This window comes from Candida pseudojiufengensis (assembly GCF_024610245.1).
Source record: "Candida pseudojiufengensis strain CBS 10847 chromosome Unknown scaffold7, whole genome shotgun sequence".
In the NCBI taxonomy this organism is placed as follows: domain Eukaryota; kingdom Fungi; phylum Ascomycota; class Pichiomycetes; order Serinales; family Debaryomycetaceae; genus Lodderomyces; species Lodderomyces pseudojiufengensis.
The window spans coordinates 478104-497008 of NW_026261527.1; the positions used below are offsets into that span (position 1 = coordinate 478104).

The following is an 18905-nucleotide window of genomic DNA, read 5'->3' on the forward strand; positions in this document are numbered from 1 at the left end:
ATTCCTTTGCAAGACAGACAACTAACTACCCAACTCAAGGACAAACTAATTGAAAACAGCACGTCAAGAATTGACTTAACTGACTAGGGATTACGCAAAAAATCGAACTAATTAATTAAATTGTGAAGAAAACAAGCAGCGAAAACTACTTACATATATAAAGCAAAACTCCATCTTCATCATCATGATATCAACAGATGTTTCAACATCAAAAAGATTAACTCAAGTTATATGTGCAATTATATGGTGTTTATTTTCAGCTGGAGTTATATTTGGATTTAGTGCATTAAAAGTAGTTTTAATAAAAGAAAAAGTATATGAACATTTATGTGATTTTCATACAACAACAACTTCAACAATAATCACTACACTCGAAAATGATGATGATGAAATTATTGCAAAATGTACATTACAAGATTTAAAATTAAATAAAATATTTACTATAGCAGCAGTAATAACAAATGTAAGTGCCCTTTTAATTGGTTATATATTAGATAATTATGGACCAAAAATTTGTGGATTTATTGGTGCTTTATTTTTATATTTTGGATCATTTATTTTTATTTATTCAACATCATTAAATAATTTAGTATGGTTTGATCCTTATATTATTGGATATAGTTGTTTAGCTTTGGGTGGACCATTTTTATTTATATCAAGTTTTTCATTATCAAATGCATTTCCTAAATATAGTGGTACTATTTTAGCTTTATTAACTGGTGCATTTGATTCTTCTAGTGCTTTATTTTTAATTTATCAAAAATTTTATTTTAAATTTAATGAATCTTTTAATTTATCAAATTTTTTTAAAATTTATTTAATTGTTCCAGTGTTTATTACAATTATTCAAATTATTTTAATGCCTTGGGAATCTTATCAAACTTCTTCAAATGATTTATTGGAAATTGATGAAAATGATTTAAGAAATCCAGTTGAAGCAACACCTTTAGTTATTGAAAATAATGAAAATCATAATGAATCAACTCCATTGATAAGTAATCATAACCCAACTCCAGATAATTTAGATTTAAGAAGAAGAGATTCAGTTGGTGATGCATTAAAACAACCATATATAAATGAAAGAGAAGAAGACGATAGTAAATATGAATTACATACTTCAGGAATATTTGGTATATTACATGGTTATTCATCACAATATCAAATAAAAACATATTGGTTCCTATTAATTTGTTTATTTTCAACTATTCAAATGTTAAGAATTAATTATTTTGTTGCAACAATTGGATCACAATATCAATATATTTTTAATTCTTATAAATTAACAAAATCTTTAAATTCTATATTTGATATTGCTTTACCATTAGGTGGTGTTTTAAGTATACCATTTATTGGATTATTATTAGATAATTTTTCAAGTATATTTGTATTAAATATATTAGTTGGAATTTCTTTGCTAATTGGAATATTAGGATTAATTTCAAATTATTATTTAGCTATATTAGGAGTTTGTTTATTTGTTGGTTATAGACCATTTTTTTATACTGTTATATCAGATTTATGTGCAAAAATATTTGGTTTTGAAACTTTTGGTACTGTTTATGGATTAATTATGTGTATTAGTGGGATAATAAATTATGGACAAATTTATTTAGATTTTTTAACTCATACTTATTTTAAAATGAATCCATTACCAATAAATTTGTTTCTTATTGGTGTTTTTATAATAATAAGTTTAATAACTTTGGTATATGTTCATGTACAAGGTAAAGAATATTTAAAGAAAAAATTAAATAGACAAAGGATTGATATAGATAGTTAAAATAGAAATTAGATAGAAGTAGATAGATTAGACAATTTTTAAGTATTTTTGATAGATTTAAAAACTGAGAATAGTGCAATGTAGATGGCCATTGTTTTTGAACGATGATCTAACCTGTATGGTTCATAAATTGGACTCCATTAATACTATCATCAACACATATTCTATTTTGTTTTAGTATAAAGCCGTTCAGATATTTACGAGAAATAAAAGAAAAAAAAAGAATTAGAAATTTCACATACAATAAACTAAGAATTTCTTACTACGAGATCTATTGCATCTTCCTCAAGTTAGTTGTCACCTCTAGCTTACAGTTTCATCATTTACTTCAGTACCACGACTGGTTCGTTGATTCCATTTTTAACTGGTGAAATTGGTAAGATGTGACCTTTAACCAAATTATTCGAGATCTCGTATCTTCGTTAATTTTAAATTTTAGTAAACAAAAAAAAAAAAGTAACACAATTTTTTGAAACTAAAAATACCAAGATAAATTTAAATTTAAGGTACCATAAACATCATCGTTGATCAGGTATTTGAATTGTCAAACTGTTACGGCTCAATCACTGGTCAGATCATTTGTGTCTTTGAAACCACGACACTTACATCCAATCTTCTAAATCCAAAGTATTTTACAAATGAATTTGATATGATATGACAAAAATTTTAAATGCATCAATAACAAAAATTGTGATATTACTACTACTAGTTATAACACCAATTCAAGCATCAAGAGGAGATACATTATCAGAATTTACAGAATGTTTAGATTCTTGTGATTGTTCAACAATTCCTTACAAATATAAAATTATACTATGGTCATGTTCATCAAATTGTAATTATTATTGTCAACAATTGGTGACTAATCAAAGAACAGCCAAAGGATATGAAATGGTTCAATTTTATGGAAAATGGCCATTTGTTGCAATTTTTGGAATTCAAGAATTTTTTTCAACATTATTTAGTTTTGGAAATTTTATAGTAAATTATTGGAATTTTAAAATTATTTATAAACAATTTGTTATAAATCATGATGATGAAATTAAGACAATTTATTTTCAATATCTAGTACTACTTGTTGTTAGTATGATTGGTTGGATATTTAGTATAATTTTTCATATAAAAGATTTATCAATTACAGAAACTTTAGATTATTTTGGAGCATTTGCAATAATTTTATCAAATTTAAATGTTATTGTAGTTAGATATTTTGAGTTATTTCGAAGTGATAAAAGACGAGTGTTAAGAATTTGGCAGTTGTTTTTGGTAGTTACTTATTTATTTCATATTTTAAAATTATTAAATTATTGGGATTATTCATATAATATGAAAATTAATATGGTTTTCGGGGTGCTTGCAATGATATTTTGGATACTTCATAACCTAAAAGTATCTAAACTTTACCGAGCTAATGAAAAATTATTAAAAAATTCAATTCAATTAATACCATTTGAAAATAAATTACAAATAAAATTAAATTCAATTTTGAAAATTCTACAAATAAATAATAATTTAAAACATAAAATTATCCTAAATTTACCAATTTTCAATAATTTAATATTAATTTTAGGAATCATTTTAGAAATTAATGATTTTGAACCATGGTTTAGACTTATTGATGCTCATTCTTTATGGCATTTATTAACTATGATACCAAATTTAATTTGGTATGATTGGAATATTTGGGATATTGAAATTTTGAAAATTTTAAAAAAGAATTAGATTAGAGAGGAATCATTCTAAACAACTTTTACCATATAGCACTAGCATTTAAGTTTTATCATATAACACTAGCGTTTAAGCTTTACCATATAACACTAGCATTTATATATTTTGATTTATTTCTTACATTAATGTACATTTAATATTTATAGGAAGAGACTCAATTGGAGAATATTCTTAGTAACTGTTTTACGTTCATGATATATTAAAAGAATGTATATATACATGTATACATAGTGCCGATTGATCTATCAAAAAATAATAACCGAATAATTCAAAAGATTGTGGAATAGTTGGATTGAAATGAAATGAAATGACGAGGGGGGTGATTATTGATAATGAACCTTACATACGGTACTCATATCAACATCTAAAAAGTAATCAAAATCAAGCAAAAAGCAAAAAGCAAAAGCAACGAGTGAATGAATAAGATTAAATATGCAAAAATTAAAAATTTGAAACAACAACGATATGGAATGAAAGACTCAAATGAAATTCTAGCCTCTAATGTTATACTAAATTCATAATATTTTTTTTCTCTTTTAAACCATGAAGATTATTTAATGATGATGAACTATTTGAATTTTGAATTAATTTATTTCTTCTTCTTCTTTTTAAAAATCCATTTAAAAAATTAAAAAATAAGAATATAATACTTATTATTATGAATAATCTAATTAAATTATCTATTGATATTGGATTTGTAAGGTCGAATTTTATAATTTGTTTTATTAAATTTAAAAATTTTATTAGAAGATTTTCTTCTATGTTGGTTGATTCTATTGATTGTGTTTGTTGTGAATCTTGATTTGTTTGTGAATCATCTGATGAATAAAATTGATGTTCTTTTAATAAATTTGAATCTGATGATGGTTGTGGAATCATGATGTTGTTTGTATATGTATTGTGAAAGTTTGGATAAAAGTTATGCTAAGTAGATAGTGATAATAGGTAATAGTTGAATTTTTTTGCAATATTTTTTGAAGTGAAAATCCTTTTGATTAATAAGCTGTTAATGATATTCTAATAGTTATGAGATATATATAATTATGATTTACGAGTAATATGATCCCTTTCTTTTTTGATTTAAGTGTTGATTAGTTAGTGTAAAAGTATTAAAAAGAAGGGGCTATTAATATTTTTCAACGGTTGCAAACTATAATATTTAAAAATGAATTAATAATGAATTATACGAATATCAAGGGTAAATGAGTGATTTTTCACTGATATATATATATGAGTAGTGGTTACTTATCTTTGGGCTGATCTTTGAGTTGAAAATTTTACTCAGTGATATGTGTGTTATGTATTATGTATAATGTATTATTTCTATTGTTTTCTTATTTACTCTGATATTAATAGAAAATAAAAATATTGTAAATAGTTACACAAAACTTATATTAATAGAACACAAAATAATAGAAGAAGAAGACTCAATACGAAGAAAAAGCCTTACTATCATCAATAAAAGTGGCAAACAATAACACAGAGGAGGAGAGAAAAGTAGTTTAAATATAACTTACAAGGATAAACAAACAAACATCGAAGAAAATTCCGCAATTTTTTCAACTTTATTCTTAATTAATTAATCACTTTTCAGCTCCTCTTGTCTTTCAATTTTATATAACTCTCCACTTCCTTCGCTTATGGTAAATGAAAGGGTCGAATCATATACAATACCATCTAATTTAAAGTTTTTTAAACTTTAAGTTCCCCCTTTGTTTTCCATTTGGTAATATATAGAATATTACTTTACTCAGCACTTTGGGTGGAAAAAATTTAAAGTTTTGAAATTCGGAAAAATTTTAGGCTACAAATTTTGTGTCATGAATTTTCAATTTTGTTACGTAATAGCAAAATTTACCGAATCTAAAGTATTGAGGTATGGATGTTGAAGAATAAATTTACTAACAAAGATGAATTTGATAACAAATTTGATGAGAATTATGTTTACTTTTTAACTTAATTTAACCAATGTTATAATTATTTTGAATTCATTTTAATGCTAAATTCTTGAAAAATTGTTTCAAGTTAGTTTGAAACAATATAAATATTCAATCAATCAACTAACTTACTACTTTATTCAACAAATTTTGTCAAAAAAAAAATCATTTGGGTAAGAAAGGCTAGGAGGTTGTATAAATTTGTGTGACCTTTTGTATATATTTCTTGCGAATTCATATTATTTATTTAGAGTTACTAATTTGCGTTCTTTTTTTAAAGTTGAAAGCAACTAAATTACAGTATAACTAATTTCCTATCACACAGGGCACACAGGGGGTTTACAATGATTAGCGATTTTTTGATTAAGCCAAAAATTGAGTTTCCATGTATCTACCATTAGGAAGTTATCCATTTTTACCTATCTACTGTTTGGAAGGATTTACCCTAACTTTAACAAACGGAAATTAATATGAAATTTAAGATATTTTACATGAACGTTATAAAAAAGAACAAAGATAAGATATCATGATTTACAATTTTAAGTAAGTAATTAAAATTTTAAAAAAGAAGACACACACACTCTCTTTCTCATATAATTTCGGATTCTTGAAGAATGATTATCGATTATCATGGCATTAACACGTTATCAAATTTCTAAAATCCCGCTAAGTTCAAAGTCCCCCTTATTTTTGATTTTACCCTTTGTAAATGTTAAATTATTATATTGTATTTCATGAAACTCGTCTTAAATATAAACGGTATTTTGATTGTTCCTTTAGCCTAATCATTATTACATTGTTTTCCACTCGATACATTGTTAAGATTTGTCTCCATTGGTATTTGACTTGATTACAAGGTCTGTAGTTTCAATAAAGTAACGGTCTACAAAATACTTAGGTAAATAAATGAATGAGAATAGAACTCGTGTACCTAAAATAAAATGAAAAATCATTATTAATTGTCATTTTCGAAAATTCCTTCATACCTGTAGTGAGTTTCATTCAAGCTAAAGTCTAGCACGTTCACTGTACATTCTACAAATGAGTGCTGCGTCGCTAGTTATATCAATTTGATTCCTATAGTTGTGTGGATACCTATAGTTATAATTCCTGCATATTGGCCGTCTCACACTATTTAGATTTGAACAAATTATTTTGTCCAAAATTTTTCCCTTTAAATAATCAAATCAAAACACCCAAGATACTCCTAATTTACCGATGGACGAAAGAAATCAAAGAGAAATAGGAAAAGAAGGTGAAAGAGAAAACACATCCAATGATTCTTCTTTTGGTGTAGATAGACAAAATTATGTCCAAAAATTTAATGAATTGTTGCTCAATAAACGTAACTTACATGTTCAAACAAAGATAGAACTTGCATGCCTAATGCTTTCTACTGTTATATCACGAATTTCAATTAAACAAGGAGAAAAGACGAGTGTTCCACCACCATCTTTTTCAAATGATGTTGAATCTGGACCCAGTAGATCTAACGAGATCTTAACACTTGAACAATTGACAACAGAGGAAAATCAACTTCTTCGTCAACAATATTATTCAGAATTAAAGATGTCTGGATCACTTGCTTTAAAAGTGTATGAAAGTGGTCGTCAAAATTATGATAATTGGCCAGAATCTGTTCAAAAAGAATTTGAAGTTAAGTTGGACAATATGATTGATGCTATTGTAAATTTTGCAACAAATTACGGGAACAAATAAATATTAATCCTTTTTGCAAATTTTAATACTCCATCATCCAGAGGAAAATATAGAGCTTTTCAAGTTGAAGATGAAATTAATTAATTGAATAGGTATTTAAATCAATAGTATAGAAAAACTATCCATCCTAGGTTCTTGTAACTTTGTGCTACTTTATTTTTTAAAGTATTAGGTACGTGCAGTGCTCAAAGTTTTACAAAAGAAATTTAGGATGGGTATTTAAAGATTTCTCTAGGATGGTCATTTCAAGTTTCCGGGTAAATTTTGAATTTTCAACTGCTTATATAAAAAGTATTACACACAGTACTCAAATATCTTACAAAATGGGAAGATGATTATTTGAAGATTTTATTAAGATGGGTTTTTTAAATTTATTCTCAACAAACCCTTGATAAGTGATTCAGATTGAAAATAATTTTATTGTTCAATTATTTTGTTCCTAGGTGACGGATTATGTTTCGAATTGTAACATTTTTACCTAAAAATAGAATTATTGAACAAAAGTTTTTGTCATACTTCAATTTGATTCAATATTCAATGGGTTTTTGTGAATGACATGAGCATTGTAATTGTCCTATTGTTTTAATAAAGTATTCATTAATACCCTCAATATTCAAGTCAATGCAGTTTTAACTTTTGTTGATAATATGTTTGTTATAGGACATCATCAATCAAATGGGAGAGTAGAAATGATTTGTATTGAAAGAGTACTTACGATCAAACATTTACATGAATGATCCGCTAAGATCCATTACATGAATTCCTTCGACTCGTTGGCGGCCTTATTGTCCTCATTACATTTCATCCATTTTACAGTTTGTAAAAAATATCTCATTTATTAAAAAACACAGTGAATAAAAACCAATAAAAAAATATATACGCTATAACAAATTTTTGCAACCATTGAAACAAAATAAAGAATTGAAAAAAAAAGTAGTTACAACACAAATCAATTTTTAGATTTACCAAACCTTTTAAAAAAATTAATTTTTTTCTTTTTAGAATTAGAACTAGTAGATAAAGTTGATAAATCATTTGAATCTTCAAAACTTGAATCACCAACATAATCATTAATTATATTATTTGTTAAATTATTTGAATTTAAATCATTATTTGAATTTGTTGTTGAAGTTGAATTTGTTGTAATTGAAGTTGGAGAATATGTTAAAGAATTTGAATTTAAATTTGAAGAATTAAATGATTCATTTGTAAAAATTGATCCATTTCTTTTTGAATATGTAGTTTTATCTGAATTTATTGAATTTATCAGATGATTTCTACCATTAGGTGGAGCAATAACACTGGAATTACTTGGTGATCTCATTGGTGATGGTGGAGTTGATGGAATAAAATTTTGTTTCGGTTTATATGATGGTGACATTGATGAAGGAGTTGTTGGAATTGTGAAATTATTATAAGTTGATGAAGATGATGAGGTTGAATTAGTTGAAGTTTTAAAAAGTGAAGATGGTTGTGATGGTGGTGTTGGTTGTTGTAAAACAGAAGTATTAGATCCAGCTAATGATTGTTTATTTTGTTTATTTTGTTTTTGTTGTTGTAAACTTGGTTTTATTACTTCTTGGTCATTTAATAAAGTGTTAAAACTATATTCAAAAAATTCTTTCCAAACAACTTCAATTTCATGAGGTAATTTAAAAGTTTTTAAATTTGAAATAATAACATCAATTAATTTATTTAAAACAAAATTAAAATTATAAATTTGAAAAGGATTTGAATCATTACCATTAATTTGAGATTGATCAAAAAATAATTGATTAAAATGAATTTTTAATTTATTTAAAATATCATAATCTGAATCAGTGAAAAATAAAAAATTAAATTTTTTTAATCTATTATATTCATTTTCATTTTTGGATTTTTCTTCATCAGTATTACCATTACCACCAAAACTTTTGACATTTCCAATATTTGGTTTTAAATTATTAATACTAATTAAAAAAAAATTTATAAAATCTTGAAAAAAATCAATTAATTTATTTATTGTTGGAAAAATATCATAAAATGATCCACCAATTGACATACTTTCAAATTTTAAATCTTGATAACAATTATTCCAAAATTTTGAAGATTTTAATATGGTTCTAATATTTAATTTTCCAAAATTATGTAATTTTTCATTTATTTGATCTTCATTAAAAGGGTTTACATTTAAAAATTCAATATTTTGTTTTGAAGTTTTTTCAATTGAATTTGTATATTTAAAACCATTTTTTTCAATTGATAATATTACCATGTCATTAATTTTTTCAATTGATTCAAAATATGAATGTCTTAAAATTTTTAATCTATTTATACCAACTTCTTTATTTAATTTTATATTTAATTTATAATTTATTTGAGTCATTAAATTTCTCATACATTCATTATATTCAATTTTAATCATATCAAAATTTGATGTTTTAAATTCAACATATTTATTAACTGATTTATCAAATTTCCATTTTTTACCATTTATAATCATTGTTTGAATTTCAAAATTATCTTGTTGTTGTTGTTGTTTTAAAGCTTCTTGTTGTTGTAATGCTTTTGTATTTAATTCAGTTAATTTTTCTAAATCTTGTATTGATTTTAAATGTATATCAATTCTATTGTAGTTGTTTGATAAAGTCGGTAATAAAATAGACGAACTCATATCCTTCTTTCTTCTTTTTTTCTATCTTAAAAAACAAAGGTGATTTGACTATAGTTTTATATTGTTCTCTGAGGAATGTAGTTGTCTGTAGCTTTTCAATTAAAATTCCAATTAATTTGTGTTGTGGAAGAATATTGAACCGCCTAAGGAATGTTTCAGATTTTTTTCTTTAAAATTTTTTTTAAAGTTTTGGCCCAACTGTGTATTAGGAGAAAGTACTTAGTAAAAATTAGACGAAAAATAAATGAAGACTAAAAGTTGAAAATAACCACTCAAATATAAAAGATTTTTTAGCCCCACGTTGCAAGGGCGGTTAGGTATGGTTTATATAGAAAAAGGTTTTTAGAATAACTTCCATTTCCTTTGAAGAGACGCGTATTTAAAAAGAATTTTTAAATTCAAATTTGATACTCGTTATGCATATTGATTTATAAATTTGTTAACAATAGAATAGATCTACAGTTAATAAATTTAGTTACAATAGTAGGATTTAATATACGAATATTATTTTATTTATTGATTACAAATTTAAAGTTAAAACGCAATTATATTTAAAAAGTTTAACAATCTTTCGTAAGGCTTAAAAAAAATTGGATTTTGGTTCAAAATAAATTGGATGCATACAAATTTATAGATAATGTATGGATTCGTTGAAAAAACGCTTAACTTTAATTAAATAATCAAACCAGTCTATTGTTTCGTCAGTCTGAAAAAAATCGTCTAAATTTTTCAAACCATTGGAAGGATATTTTTTCCGAAATCACAACCTTAAACAATTAAAATTCGTTTAAATTTATTCTTTCGGTTCCATATTCTAGGTTCCATAGAATACTGGGGTTTAGTGGTCTAGAATTCATCGCTAGATCATACTTGATAATATACCTCGTATAAGAATTGGAATTTATACTGGAATAGGTTAAACGTAGATTGTAAATTACGAAAATCAATTATATCATGTCCGAAAGTTGCCTCAACGTTATCAATTCATAACAGCATAACGTCTTATCAAAGTTTAACTCTGTTATCTCCTTCATGTTCATTTTATAATTTGACCTAATTGGTACATTAAGTTTAAATTTGATTTATTAAAAGTTTGTGGTCCATTTTTTAAAAAAATAATTTTACTCTTTTGAAACATTTTGTGTTCCTTTTTTTAACTAAAATTACATCTAGTTCGTTTAGTAGATCACTTGAATTTCCGCTTTATTCAATTGTCTATGGGTTTAATTATATAGGGGTTAAACAATAAGATTGTAAGTTTTTCAAACAATCGAAAAAGCAAATAACGTAATTGAATAATAGAGATCGAAAGGGTTTTATAGTCATTCCCAATAAGGAATATAACTTGAATTAATCAGGTTCAGGACGTGTCACTATTTAAAAAAAGTTAGATATAAGGAACCATGGGGAAAATAAAAAGGTACAGATAAAATTATAAATCAATGTGTGGCAATAGAAATGTAATTGTACCTTATTATGCTTCATTACTTCATAAGTTTAAAATTTTAAAATTTAGTTGTGGATTTAATGAATAGGATCTATTGAAAAATTTGTCTTAACTTGGTTAAATTTTTTAAACTTTGAAACTTTAATTTTTTTACCAGTTTGATTTTGTACCTTTTTTTTTTGTAGAGGTTATGTTCCATTACATTTGATTATAATGTAATATGAGATAGTATTAACGGCGTTTTCGTAATATTCAAAAGGATTTTCAATAAATCAAGTAGATTAGACCAATTGATTTTATCGTGTTCGAAAAAAAATGATTTGTCATTTAAAGTATTAAACACTTTTAGCATAAGGGATCTACGATTCGAAATTATTTTATTCCAGATCATATGGCTTCAACGGAGTTTTCACGGGGTTAGTTTTTAGTAGTTCGTATCTTGAAGTTTTAGGTTATAAAAAATAGAAGCTTTATGTTTTCGAAGTGAAATTGTTTGTTCATATTCTTATTCCTTCGACAGACGTGTCAGCTAGAAATGTAACTTTAGTGAGAACTAATAAATTATTGTAGAACATTATATTTATTAGAAAATCTTAAAGCCGACGAACATAAGCCTGATCTAGTCTAGTGATTTAGTGTATATTATTTTAATGAGCGCATTTATGAAAGGGTTCTTATTGTTTTCAAAGTTGTTCAATAATGGTAAAATTTGATGTTAATTCTATTTTTTATAGGCGAGGATTTTGTAAAGACCATGGGATTAGGGTTAATGAATATAATCGAAGCAAACAAAAGCATTTCATCAACAGACGTAACAACCACTACATGTAGTTTATGATAACCAAATTATAATATTTGAATTTTGAAAGCAAATGCTGCAAAAGAGGATGATAAAGTTTTCAACTAGCAAGTATGGAAAATTTGCGGCAAAATTCTGAAACGAAAAATTTTATGTAACAAAATAAGTGAGACTACACTAGTTCTCTTCCTTCTTCAGATTCAAAGAATTAAAGCTATTCTATTTTTTTATGCAACTCAAGAGATGACTTTGATATATTGAATGTCTATAATTCAAAAAGATAATCAATACATCAAATGGATTTTTGAGGCATTGATACAAAAAAACAACATGGTTGAATTATTATGAAGCTCCCTTGCGGGGAATCGAACCCCGATCTGCTCGGTGAAAGCGAACCGTGATAGCCATTACACTACAAAGGACTTTTCATGATTGTAAAGTTTTTAGGTTTAACCCGTAGTCTTAGAGTACGACTCAAAATTTATTACGATTTTGCTAACTTTAGATTAGTGCTCGTATAGTTTCTCGACCTAAAAAATTCCCCCTTTTATGAACTTGATTATTCGCATCAACCACATATATGAAATCAATATACTTTGGTATCTTCGGAGCTAGTTGAGCCATTACTAGATCAATAATATTGTTCGGTTTTGTCTGGTTCATTCCTGTTGAAAAGTGCAGAAATCTGTGTGTCATGAAGGCATTTTGGATGTATTCAATGATGTTGATGAGAGAAGATGAGACTTCTTATAAAGTTTTGATATACATTGATCAAGAAAGTGAACATTTGCAAAGTTTTGTTAAAGCTAGTATATCCACAAATTATATACATAGAAGGTGTATCGTAGAAGTGTCTATACAAAAGACGTTAGACTCATATTGGAAAATTGTCATAAGTGGCGAGTGGAACTTGATAGTCAATTTATCTTTTATTTGGCTTTTCTGATAAGAACTCTTTGATTAACATATGTTTCAAAATCGATCAACGATCCAAAACTATATTCAAGGTATGGAATCATTTTTGACACTGGTGATACTTAAATTTGGTTGCAAAATATCAAATCTTGAACTCAGATTGTATGCACACGACGAGTGAAAAAAAAAAAATTAATGTTAGGGTGAAAAACTTTTCAAATCGAATCTTTAGACAAGGATTAATACAAGAACAGAACTAATACCTAACACAACTCTATCAACTCATCAATCCATTGCTCACACATTTCAATACCCTTCGCAAACACAAACACAATATACAGCAAAGATGATAAGACAGTCGATACGAAGAGTCCACAATAGTCTAAAAGATATACCGTATGAACCAATACCCAAGAATAAATACAATGCAAAAAGATCAGGTTTCAATTTCAATCCAAAAACTCAACAAGGTCTTATTTACAATCCCCCAGCAGCAATAATAAGTCCACCAATGCAAACACCATACATTTTCTTACCACCAAATGATCCAAGAAGAGAACTTGCAAAACAAAATCAAATATCTCATGATATAATATTGGATATGCCAATAATAAGACAATTTAAAGCTCCAAATGAAAGAGAATATAATATAACGGCAGAAACCATAGAAACTATAAAGAAATTAAGAAATGATGATCCAATAAAATGGAATTTTAAAGAATTAAGTAAAAAATTTAATATTGAATTACCAAAATTAATATATTTTTTTAAAACTGAACTTTCAAAACAAAAAAGAATTGAAACTCAGAAGAATATACCTAAATTTATAACGGATAGACAGAAAAGAAAACAAATGTGGATGAGAAATGAATATTAAACTTTTAATAAGATAAATTATCATACAAGACATGTCAAACAAAATACATCAATTACCAACATAAGCAATGAATTCTTACCAGAAACGAAATAGGAGGGATTCATTGATACGATTTGTACATATTGCATATAGAATACAAAATGTAAATATTATTTGTAATTTTGCAGAATTCGGAAGAAGAACAATTTGAAATAATCCTATAGTTACTAGAAGCATTATTGTTCAAGAAAGTGAACAGTGTCTCATAAAGCTTCAACCCTCTTCTCTCGAGTTACTAATCTCACTTCTTATGCGTATAATAAACGTCTTGTTGCAAAATTCAAAATAGAATTAACTTTGATGCGACTTGAATAATTCCACTCGGAAGAAAAAAAATAGCAGTAACCTACTCATTTAATACATAATCAATCTCACAACAATACCAACAATATGTCAGAAGGAGTATGTATCGGTTTCATCTAATTAAATTATCAATAATTTACTAACAATTCCAGAACGACAATAGAAAGCATAATAAAAATCAGAATAGACGAAGAAATCAAAATAATGATAGACCAAAAACAGAAGGTCCGAAAAGGGAAGCTATATTAGATTTAAATAAATATAAAGATCAAGAAATAAGAGTAAGGTTTGTTGGAGGTAGACAAGTAACTGGAACATTAAAAGGTTTTGATCAATTGATGAATTTAGTATTAGAAGATGTTAAAGAACAATTAAGAGGTATGTTTTTAATAATTATAGAATCACGATTCATTGAGAAAGCACGATACTAACTAATTTTGATTTAGATCCTGAAGATGAAGATACATTGACTGATAAAACTAGAGATTTGGGGTTGGTAGTGGTCAGATGTACGAGTTTATTGACGATATCACCAGTTGATGGCAGTGAAATAATTGATAATCCTTTTATACAAGAAGAAGAATAAACATTTTGTACTATATTGAATTGAATTTGGTGTTAGGTATATTAGCATCTTAAGACCAATATTTCATCTAAGTTGGAAAGGGTATCCAAATTTGGTGTAAGCCGTTCTTTTATCCCACTCGCGATGAATATTTATCAACCTTAAAAAAAAAATCTCTTATTTTTTTCAAACTTCATCATTTCTTATCTTTAAATAATAATTTACTATTTTCAGTAAATATTATTAAGATCATTAACCATGTCCGTTAGTCAAGAAGTAAACAAAAATGTTATATTGCTACCACAAACAAATCAATTAATTGGTCTTTATAGTATAATTCGAGATCAATCAACTAAAAGAGGTGATTTTGTTTTTTATTCTGATAGAATAATACGTTTGTTAGTAGAAGAAGGATTAAATCAATTACCTGTTGAACATTGTATGATTGAATGTCATGGTGGATATAAATACAATGGATATAAGTTTTTGGGGAAAATTTGTGGAGTTTCAATAGTAAGAGCAGGAGAATCAATGGAGATGGGATTAAGAGATTGTTGTAGATCAGTAAGAATTGGGAAAATATTAATTCAAAGAGACGAAGAAACTGCATTACCAAAATTATTTTATGAGAAATTACCTGAGGATATAAGTGAAAGATATGTATTTTTATTAGACCCAATGTTAGCAACTGGTGGATCAGCTATAATGGCGGTTGAAGTTTTATTATCAAGAGGAGTTAAAATGGATCGAATTTTCTTTTTGAATTTATTGGCTGCTCCTGAAGGTATAAAAGCTTTTCATGATAAATTCCCAGATGTTAAAATCATAACTGGTGGTATTGATGAAAAATTAGATGATGATAAATTTATTGTACCTGGTTTAGGTGATTTTGGTGACAGGTATTATTGCATATAATTCTATTTACAAACATTTCTTATGTATTATTTCGGGATTTTCACGATATTCTGCAGCAGTTACCCACATCTTTTTAAACGTTGATAATCCTGCTAATATTGAGCCACCTATCCAAGTTGAATATTTTCTTTCTGGAGGTGCATAGATCTTGACTTTCAATTTGGTGTTGTAACTCTCTATTTTGTTATTACTCCACAAGGGATTACTTGATTCATGGATATTTTGTAAATCTTTCAATTCCTTTAGTAATCTATCTCCAAAATTTTTTAAAAGAGTATTACCGCCAGATAATAATATGTTTTGATATAAAATTGGTCTTAAATCTAAATCAGTTTTGGCAATTGCTAAAGAAGTAAGTTCATGAATTCCTTGACTTTCATCTCCAATGATTTGAGGATTGAATAATATTTCAGGAGCTCTGAATCTTTCAACACCTAACTTCAATTCATGACCATCTGGTAATTTGTAACTAGCAAAAATTTCACTTTTACCTGCACTTTTTCTTAAATAATGAGCTCCATACAATTTTTCATCTTTTACTACATCTTTTGAAACAAAACAACATTGTTCCTTTATTAGTCGTACAATTTCCATTTCTGAACTACTTTGTAACGCAACTCCTGAAACACGCCGTATATTAAAAGATAGATTTTGAGTTATATCTCGTCCTGCAATATCAATTCTTTTTATTGAAGACGGTAATGAAAATCCTTCATAAACTGGGACAACATGAGTAACTCCATCTCCACTGTCTATCACTACCCCAGTTGTTCTTCCTGATGCATATAATGCCAATACTGCTTGAATTGATAAATATAAACATGGAATATTGAATTGTTCAAACATAATTTGACACATTTTATCTCTATTAGATCTTGGATTTAAAGGTGCTTCAGTTATTAGAAGTGGATGATCTTCAGGTTGTATTTTTAAATCTGTTTCAAACATATGATACCATAATTTCTCCATATCTGACCAATTTGTGACAATTCCATGCTCAATAGGGTATGTTAATTTTAGAAGCCCCCTATTATTTTGGGCTGCATCACCAATGAAAATATCTGGATCAGATTTTGTTAAATGTGATCCGACAGATGAAGAAATCAATGAATTTGTCATCAATTTTTGGTATTTTGGTCTCCCTATGATTGCCGAAGCATAAGCTTTTGGCTTTTCTTCACCAGCAAAGCCTGCTTTAAGATTCCCTGACCCATTATCAACTACTATCGGTTGATTATATAATGTTTCCATTTATCATTGAGTTTTGATCTAAAGTTGAGTTACGCGTAAAAAAAAAAGTAAACAAAACGATTCTAATTTTTGATTTATTGATTCCTCAACCAAACTACTTTTCAATGACAAGTTTAAGTTCTTTATCTACAAATCAAAAGACACAAATCAGGAATGCTTTTACTTTAATAGATGGAGAGTCAAGAGACTCCTTAATAACGAAAGAGGATCTTAAAAACATCTATTCATCCATTGATTTCAAACAACCAACTGATTCACAATTAACTAAGATGCTTACAATAGATGGTAAAGATCATTCAAAAAAAGGTATAACATTTGCTCAATTCTCAAATATTATGGCAAAAGAGCTTTTATTGGTTGAAGAGAAATCAGTGATATGTGATGCATTAAAAGTTTTTGCCAAAGATAGTAATGACACTGATATACAGATTGATCTTAATGAACTAAAAGATGCGTGTTGTTCAGTAAATTTACAAGAAAAGACTAAGTTATCGCGATCGTCTTTTGACAATCTAGTAAAAGGATTCACGCTGGAAACAATGGAAGGTAAGAAAGTATTCTTAGCATCCAAATGGATAGAAGCTTATATAGATTAAAATGTATGATTAATGATTAACAAATTAAGCTGCCTCATTTGATCGAATTTTTTATGTTTATTAAATTTGTATATGTCTTATAATATTTACAAATCTGAAGCAAATGGTAATACATTCAAATCACCTACTGCAACATAATTGAAATCTTTTATTGGAGCTTGTGAAGCTGAAACTTTTATATCTAATGGTTTTGATAATGAAGATTGTAATGCAACAGATAATTCTGCAAATTTAACTGAGTTTTGTAAATCAGTTGAGCTTACTGATTCAGCAACTTTTTTAGCTTGTTTTATACCTTCAGCTACCTCACTTGCTTTACCTGTTACTGATATAACAAATAAACCAGCTTCTTTATGTTTATGTACTTGTGATGTTGCACCTGGGATTTTTGATAATGGACCAGTAATTGTTGGTAATTTATGAGTACCGATTGCTGCTGCTAATGTCAAATATTTACCGAAATCAGCTGGTTTAATTGGAATACCAATTAAGGCAGTAGATGCACCAGTGGCAGGTATTCTGGCTTCTTGATTTTTATGAAAAGTTGTTGGTACAGTATCATTTTTTGTTCCTTTTGATAAGTATGAGAAAGCTGATTCTTCCACAAATTTGCTTAAGTCAGCTTCATCTGCACCTTCAGCGTATATGGTAATATTTTCTCCAGTAAAATTCTCTTCAGCAAATTGAGCTAATTCATCAACCTCAATTGGTGTTGATGGATTGTAATATAATGGATTACCTAAACCTTTTCTAAAAGATATTTCATGTAATTTATCTACCCCAGTGAAAAGAGAGTGGGAATGAGCATATTGTGCTTCATATTTAGCAGCTGGTAACACTACTTCATCGAATTCATGACGGGTATATCTAGTGTTGGATAATACATTTCCTAATTCTTCAATATAATATGGTAAATCTTGTTTTAAAAATTTAGTTTCTAAAATTAATGCATCTCTTGATGGTTTTGCTGAAAAATCACCACCCAATAATTCAGATTCTCTTGTGAAACGTAAAGCTGATTTATTTGCATTACTTAAAAATGCAAATTTTGATAATAAATGTGATGTACCATGTTTTCCATTTTTAGCACCTGCATTGTCAATTACAACTGCTAATTTAGTTAAATCATTTACTGAATCTTTAGCAGAAATCTTAATGGCATTAGGTATGGTGCTGTATGCACGAATTGATGTACGAGACAACATTATGATACTATATACGTGTGGTAAGTGTCAGATGATTATCAATTAGATTGTCTATAAATTGTGAAAATTTACTGTTTCTTAGAGAAAGAGAAAAATTATAAATTCTCATTTGTTGATTGGAGAGTTAAGTAATTTGAAACAGTGTCACGTGATACTCTTTTACTTGAATTGAAGTA

The 18905-nt window shown here is 27.0% G+C and overlaps 9 protein-coding genes across 9 annotated transcripts; 6 read left to right on the top strand and 3 right to left on the bottom strand. All coding sequences in view use genetic code 12, as the record gives it.

The window, feature by feature from the left end:
* Positions 1 to 184: 184 nt before the first annotated feature.
* Positions 185 to 1780, top strand: KGF55_002183 (uncharacterized protein; the record flags this gene model as incomplete). The annotated part of the gene is made up of 1 exon (XM_051756838.1): positions 185 to 1780. One exon carries the CDS (start codon positions 185 to 187, stop codon positions 1778 to 1780), a length of 1596 nt encoding a protein of 531 aa, XP_051615171.1.
* A 654-nt stretch (positions 1781 to 2434) lies between these two features.
* On the top strand, positions 2435 to 3502 carry KGF55_002184 (uncharacterized protein; the record flags this gene model as incomplete). The annotated part of the gene is made up of 1 exon (XM_051756839.1): positions 2435 to 3502. The coding sequence occupies one exon, from the start codon at positions 2435 to 2437 to the stop codon at positions 3500 to 3502; it is 1068 nt and encodes a 355-aa protein (XP_051615172.1).
* Positions 3503 to 6663: 3161 nt separating this feature from the next.
* On the top strand, positions 6664 to 7164 carry KGF55_002185 (uncharacterized protein; the record flags this gene model as incomplete). Its single annotated transcript, XM_051756840.1, has 1 exon — positions 6664 to 7164. The coding sequence occupies one exon, from the start codon at positions 6664 to 6666 to the stop codon at positions 7162 to 7164; it is 501 nt and encodes a 166-aa protein (XP_051615173.1).
* Positions 7165 to 8113: 949 nt separating this feature from the next.
* On the bottom strand, positions 8114 to 9817 carry KGF55_002186 (uncharacterized protein; the record flags this gene model as incomplete). Its single annotated transcript, XM_051756841.1, has 1 exon — positions 8114 to 9817. The coding sequence occupies one exon, from the start codon at positions 9815 to 9817 to the stop codon at positions 8114 to 8116; it is 1704 nt and encodes a 567-aa protein (XP_051615174.1).
* A 3507-nt stretch (positions 9818 to 13324) lies between these two features.
* KGF55_002187 (Sm-like protein) lies at positions 13325 to 14783 on the top strand (the record flags this gene model as incomplete). The annotated part of the gene is made up of 3 exons (XM_051756843.1): positions 13325 to 13833; positions 14361 to 14575; positions 14644 to 14783. The coding sequence occupies 3 exons, from the start codon at positions 13325 to 13327 to the stop codon at positions 14781 to 14783; spliced, it is 864 nt and encodes a 287-aa protein (XP_051615175.1).
* A 237-nt stretch (positions 14784 to 15020) lies between these two features.
* FUR1 (uracil phosphoribosyltransferase) lies at positions 15021 to 15677 on the top strand (the record flags this gene model as incomplete). The annotated part of the gene is made up of 1 exon (XM_051756844.1): positions 15021 to 15677. One exon carries the CDS (start codon positions 15021 to 15023, stop codon positions 15675 to 15677), a length of 657 nt encoding a protein of 218 aa, XP_051615176.1.
* Positions 15678 to 15683: 6 nt separating this feature from the next.
* On the bottom strand, positions 15684 to 16928 carry ARP1 (actin-related protein 1; the record flags this gene model as incomplete). The annotated part of the gene is made up of 1 exon (XM_051756845.1): positions 15684 to 16928. The coding sequence occupies one exon, from the start codon at positions 16926 to 16928 to the stop codon at positions 15684 to 15686; it is 1245 nt and encodes a 414-aa protein (XP_051615177.1).
* A 104-nt stretch (positions 16929 to 17032) lies between these two features.
* On the top strand, positions 17033 to 17524 carry KGF55_002190 (uncharacterized protein; the record flags this gene model as incomplete). Its single annotated transcript, XM_051756846.1, has 1 exon — positions 17033 to 17524. The coding sequence occupies one exon, from the start codon at positions 17033 to 17035 to the stop codon at positions 17522 to 17524; it is 492 nt and encodes a 163-aa protein (XP_051615178.1).
* Positions 17525 to 17610: 86 nt separating this feature from the next.
* On the bottom strand, positions 17611 to 18729 carry QCR2 (ubiquinol--cytochrome-c reductase subunit 2; the record flags this gene model as incomplete). Its single annotated transcript, XM_051756847.1, has 1 exon — positions 17611 to 18729. One exon carries the CDS (start codon positions 18727 to 18729, stop codon positions 17611 to 17613), a length of 1119 nt encoding a protein of 372 aa, XP_051615179.1.
* Between the last annotated feature and the right edge of the window lie 176 nt (positions 18730 to 18905).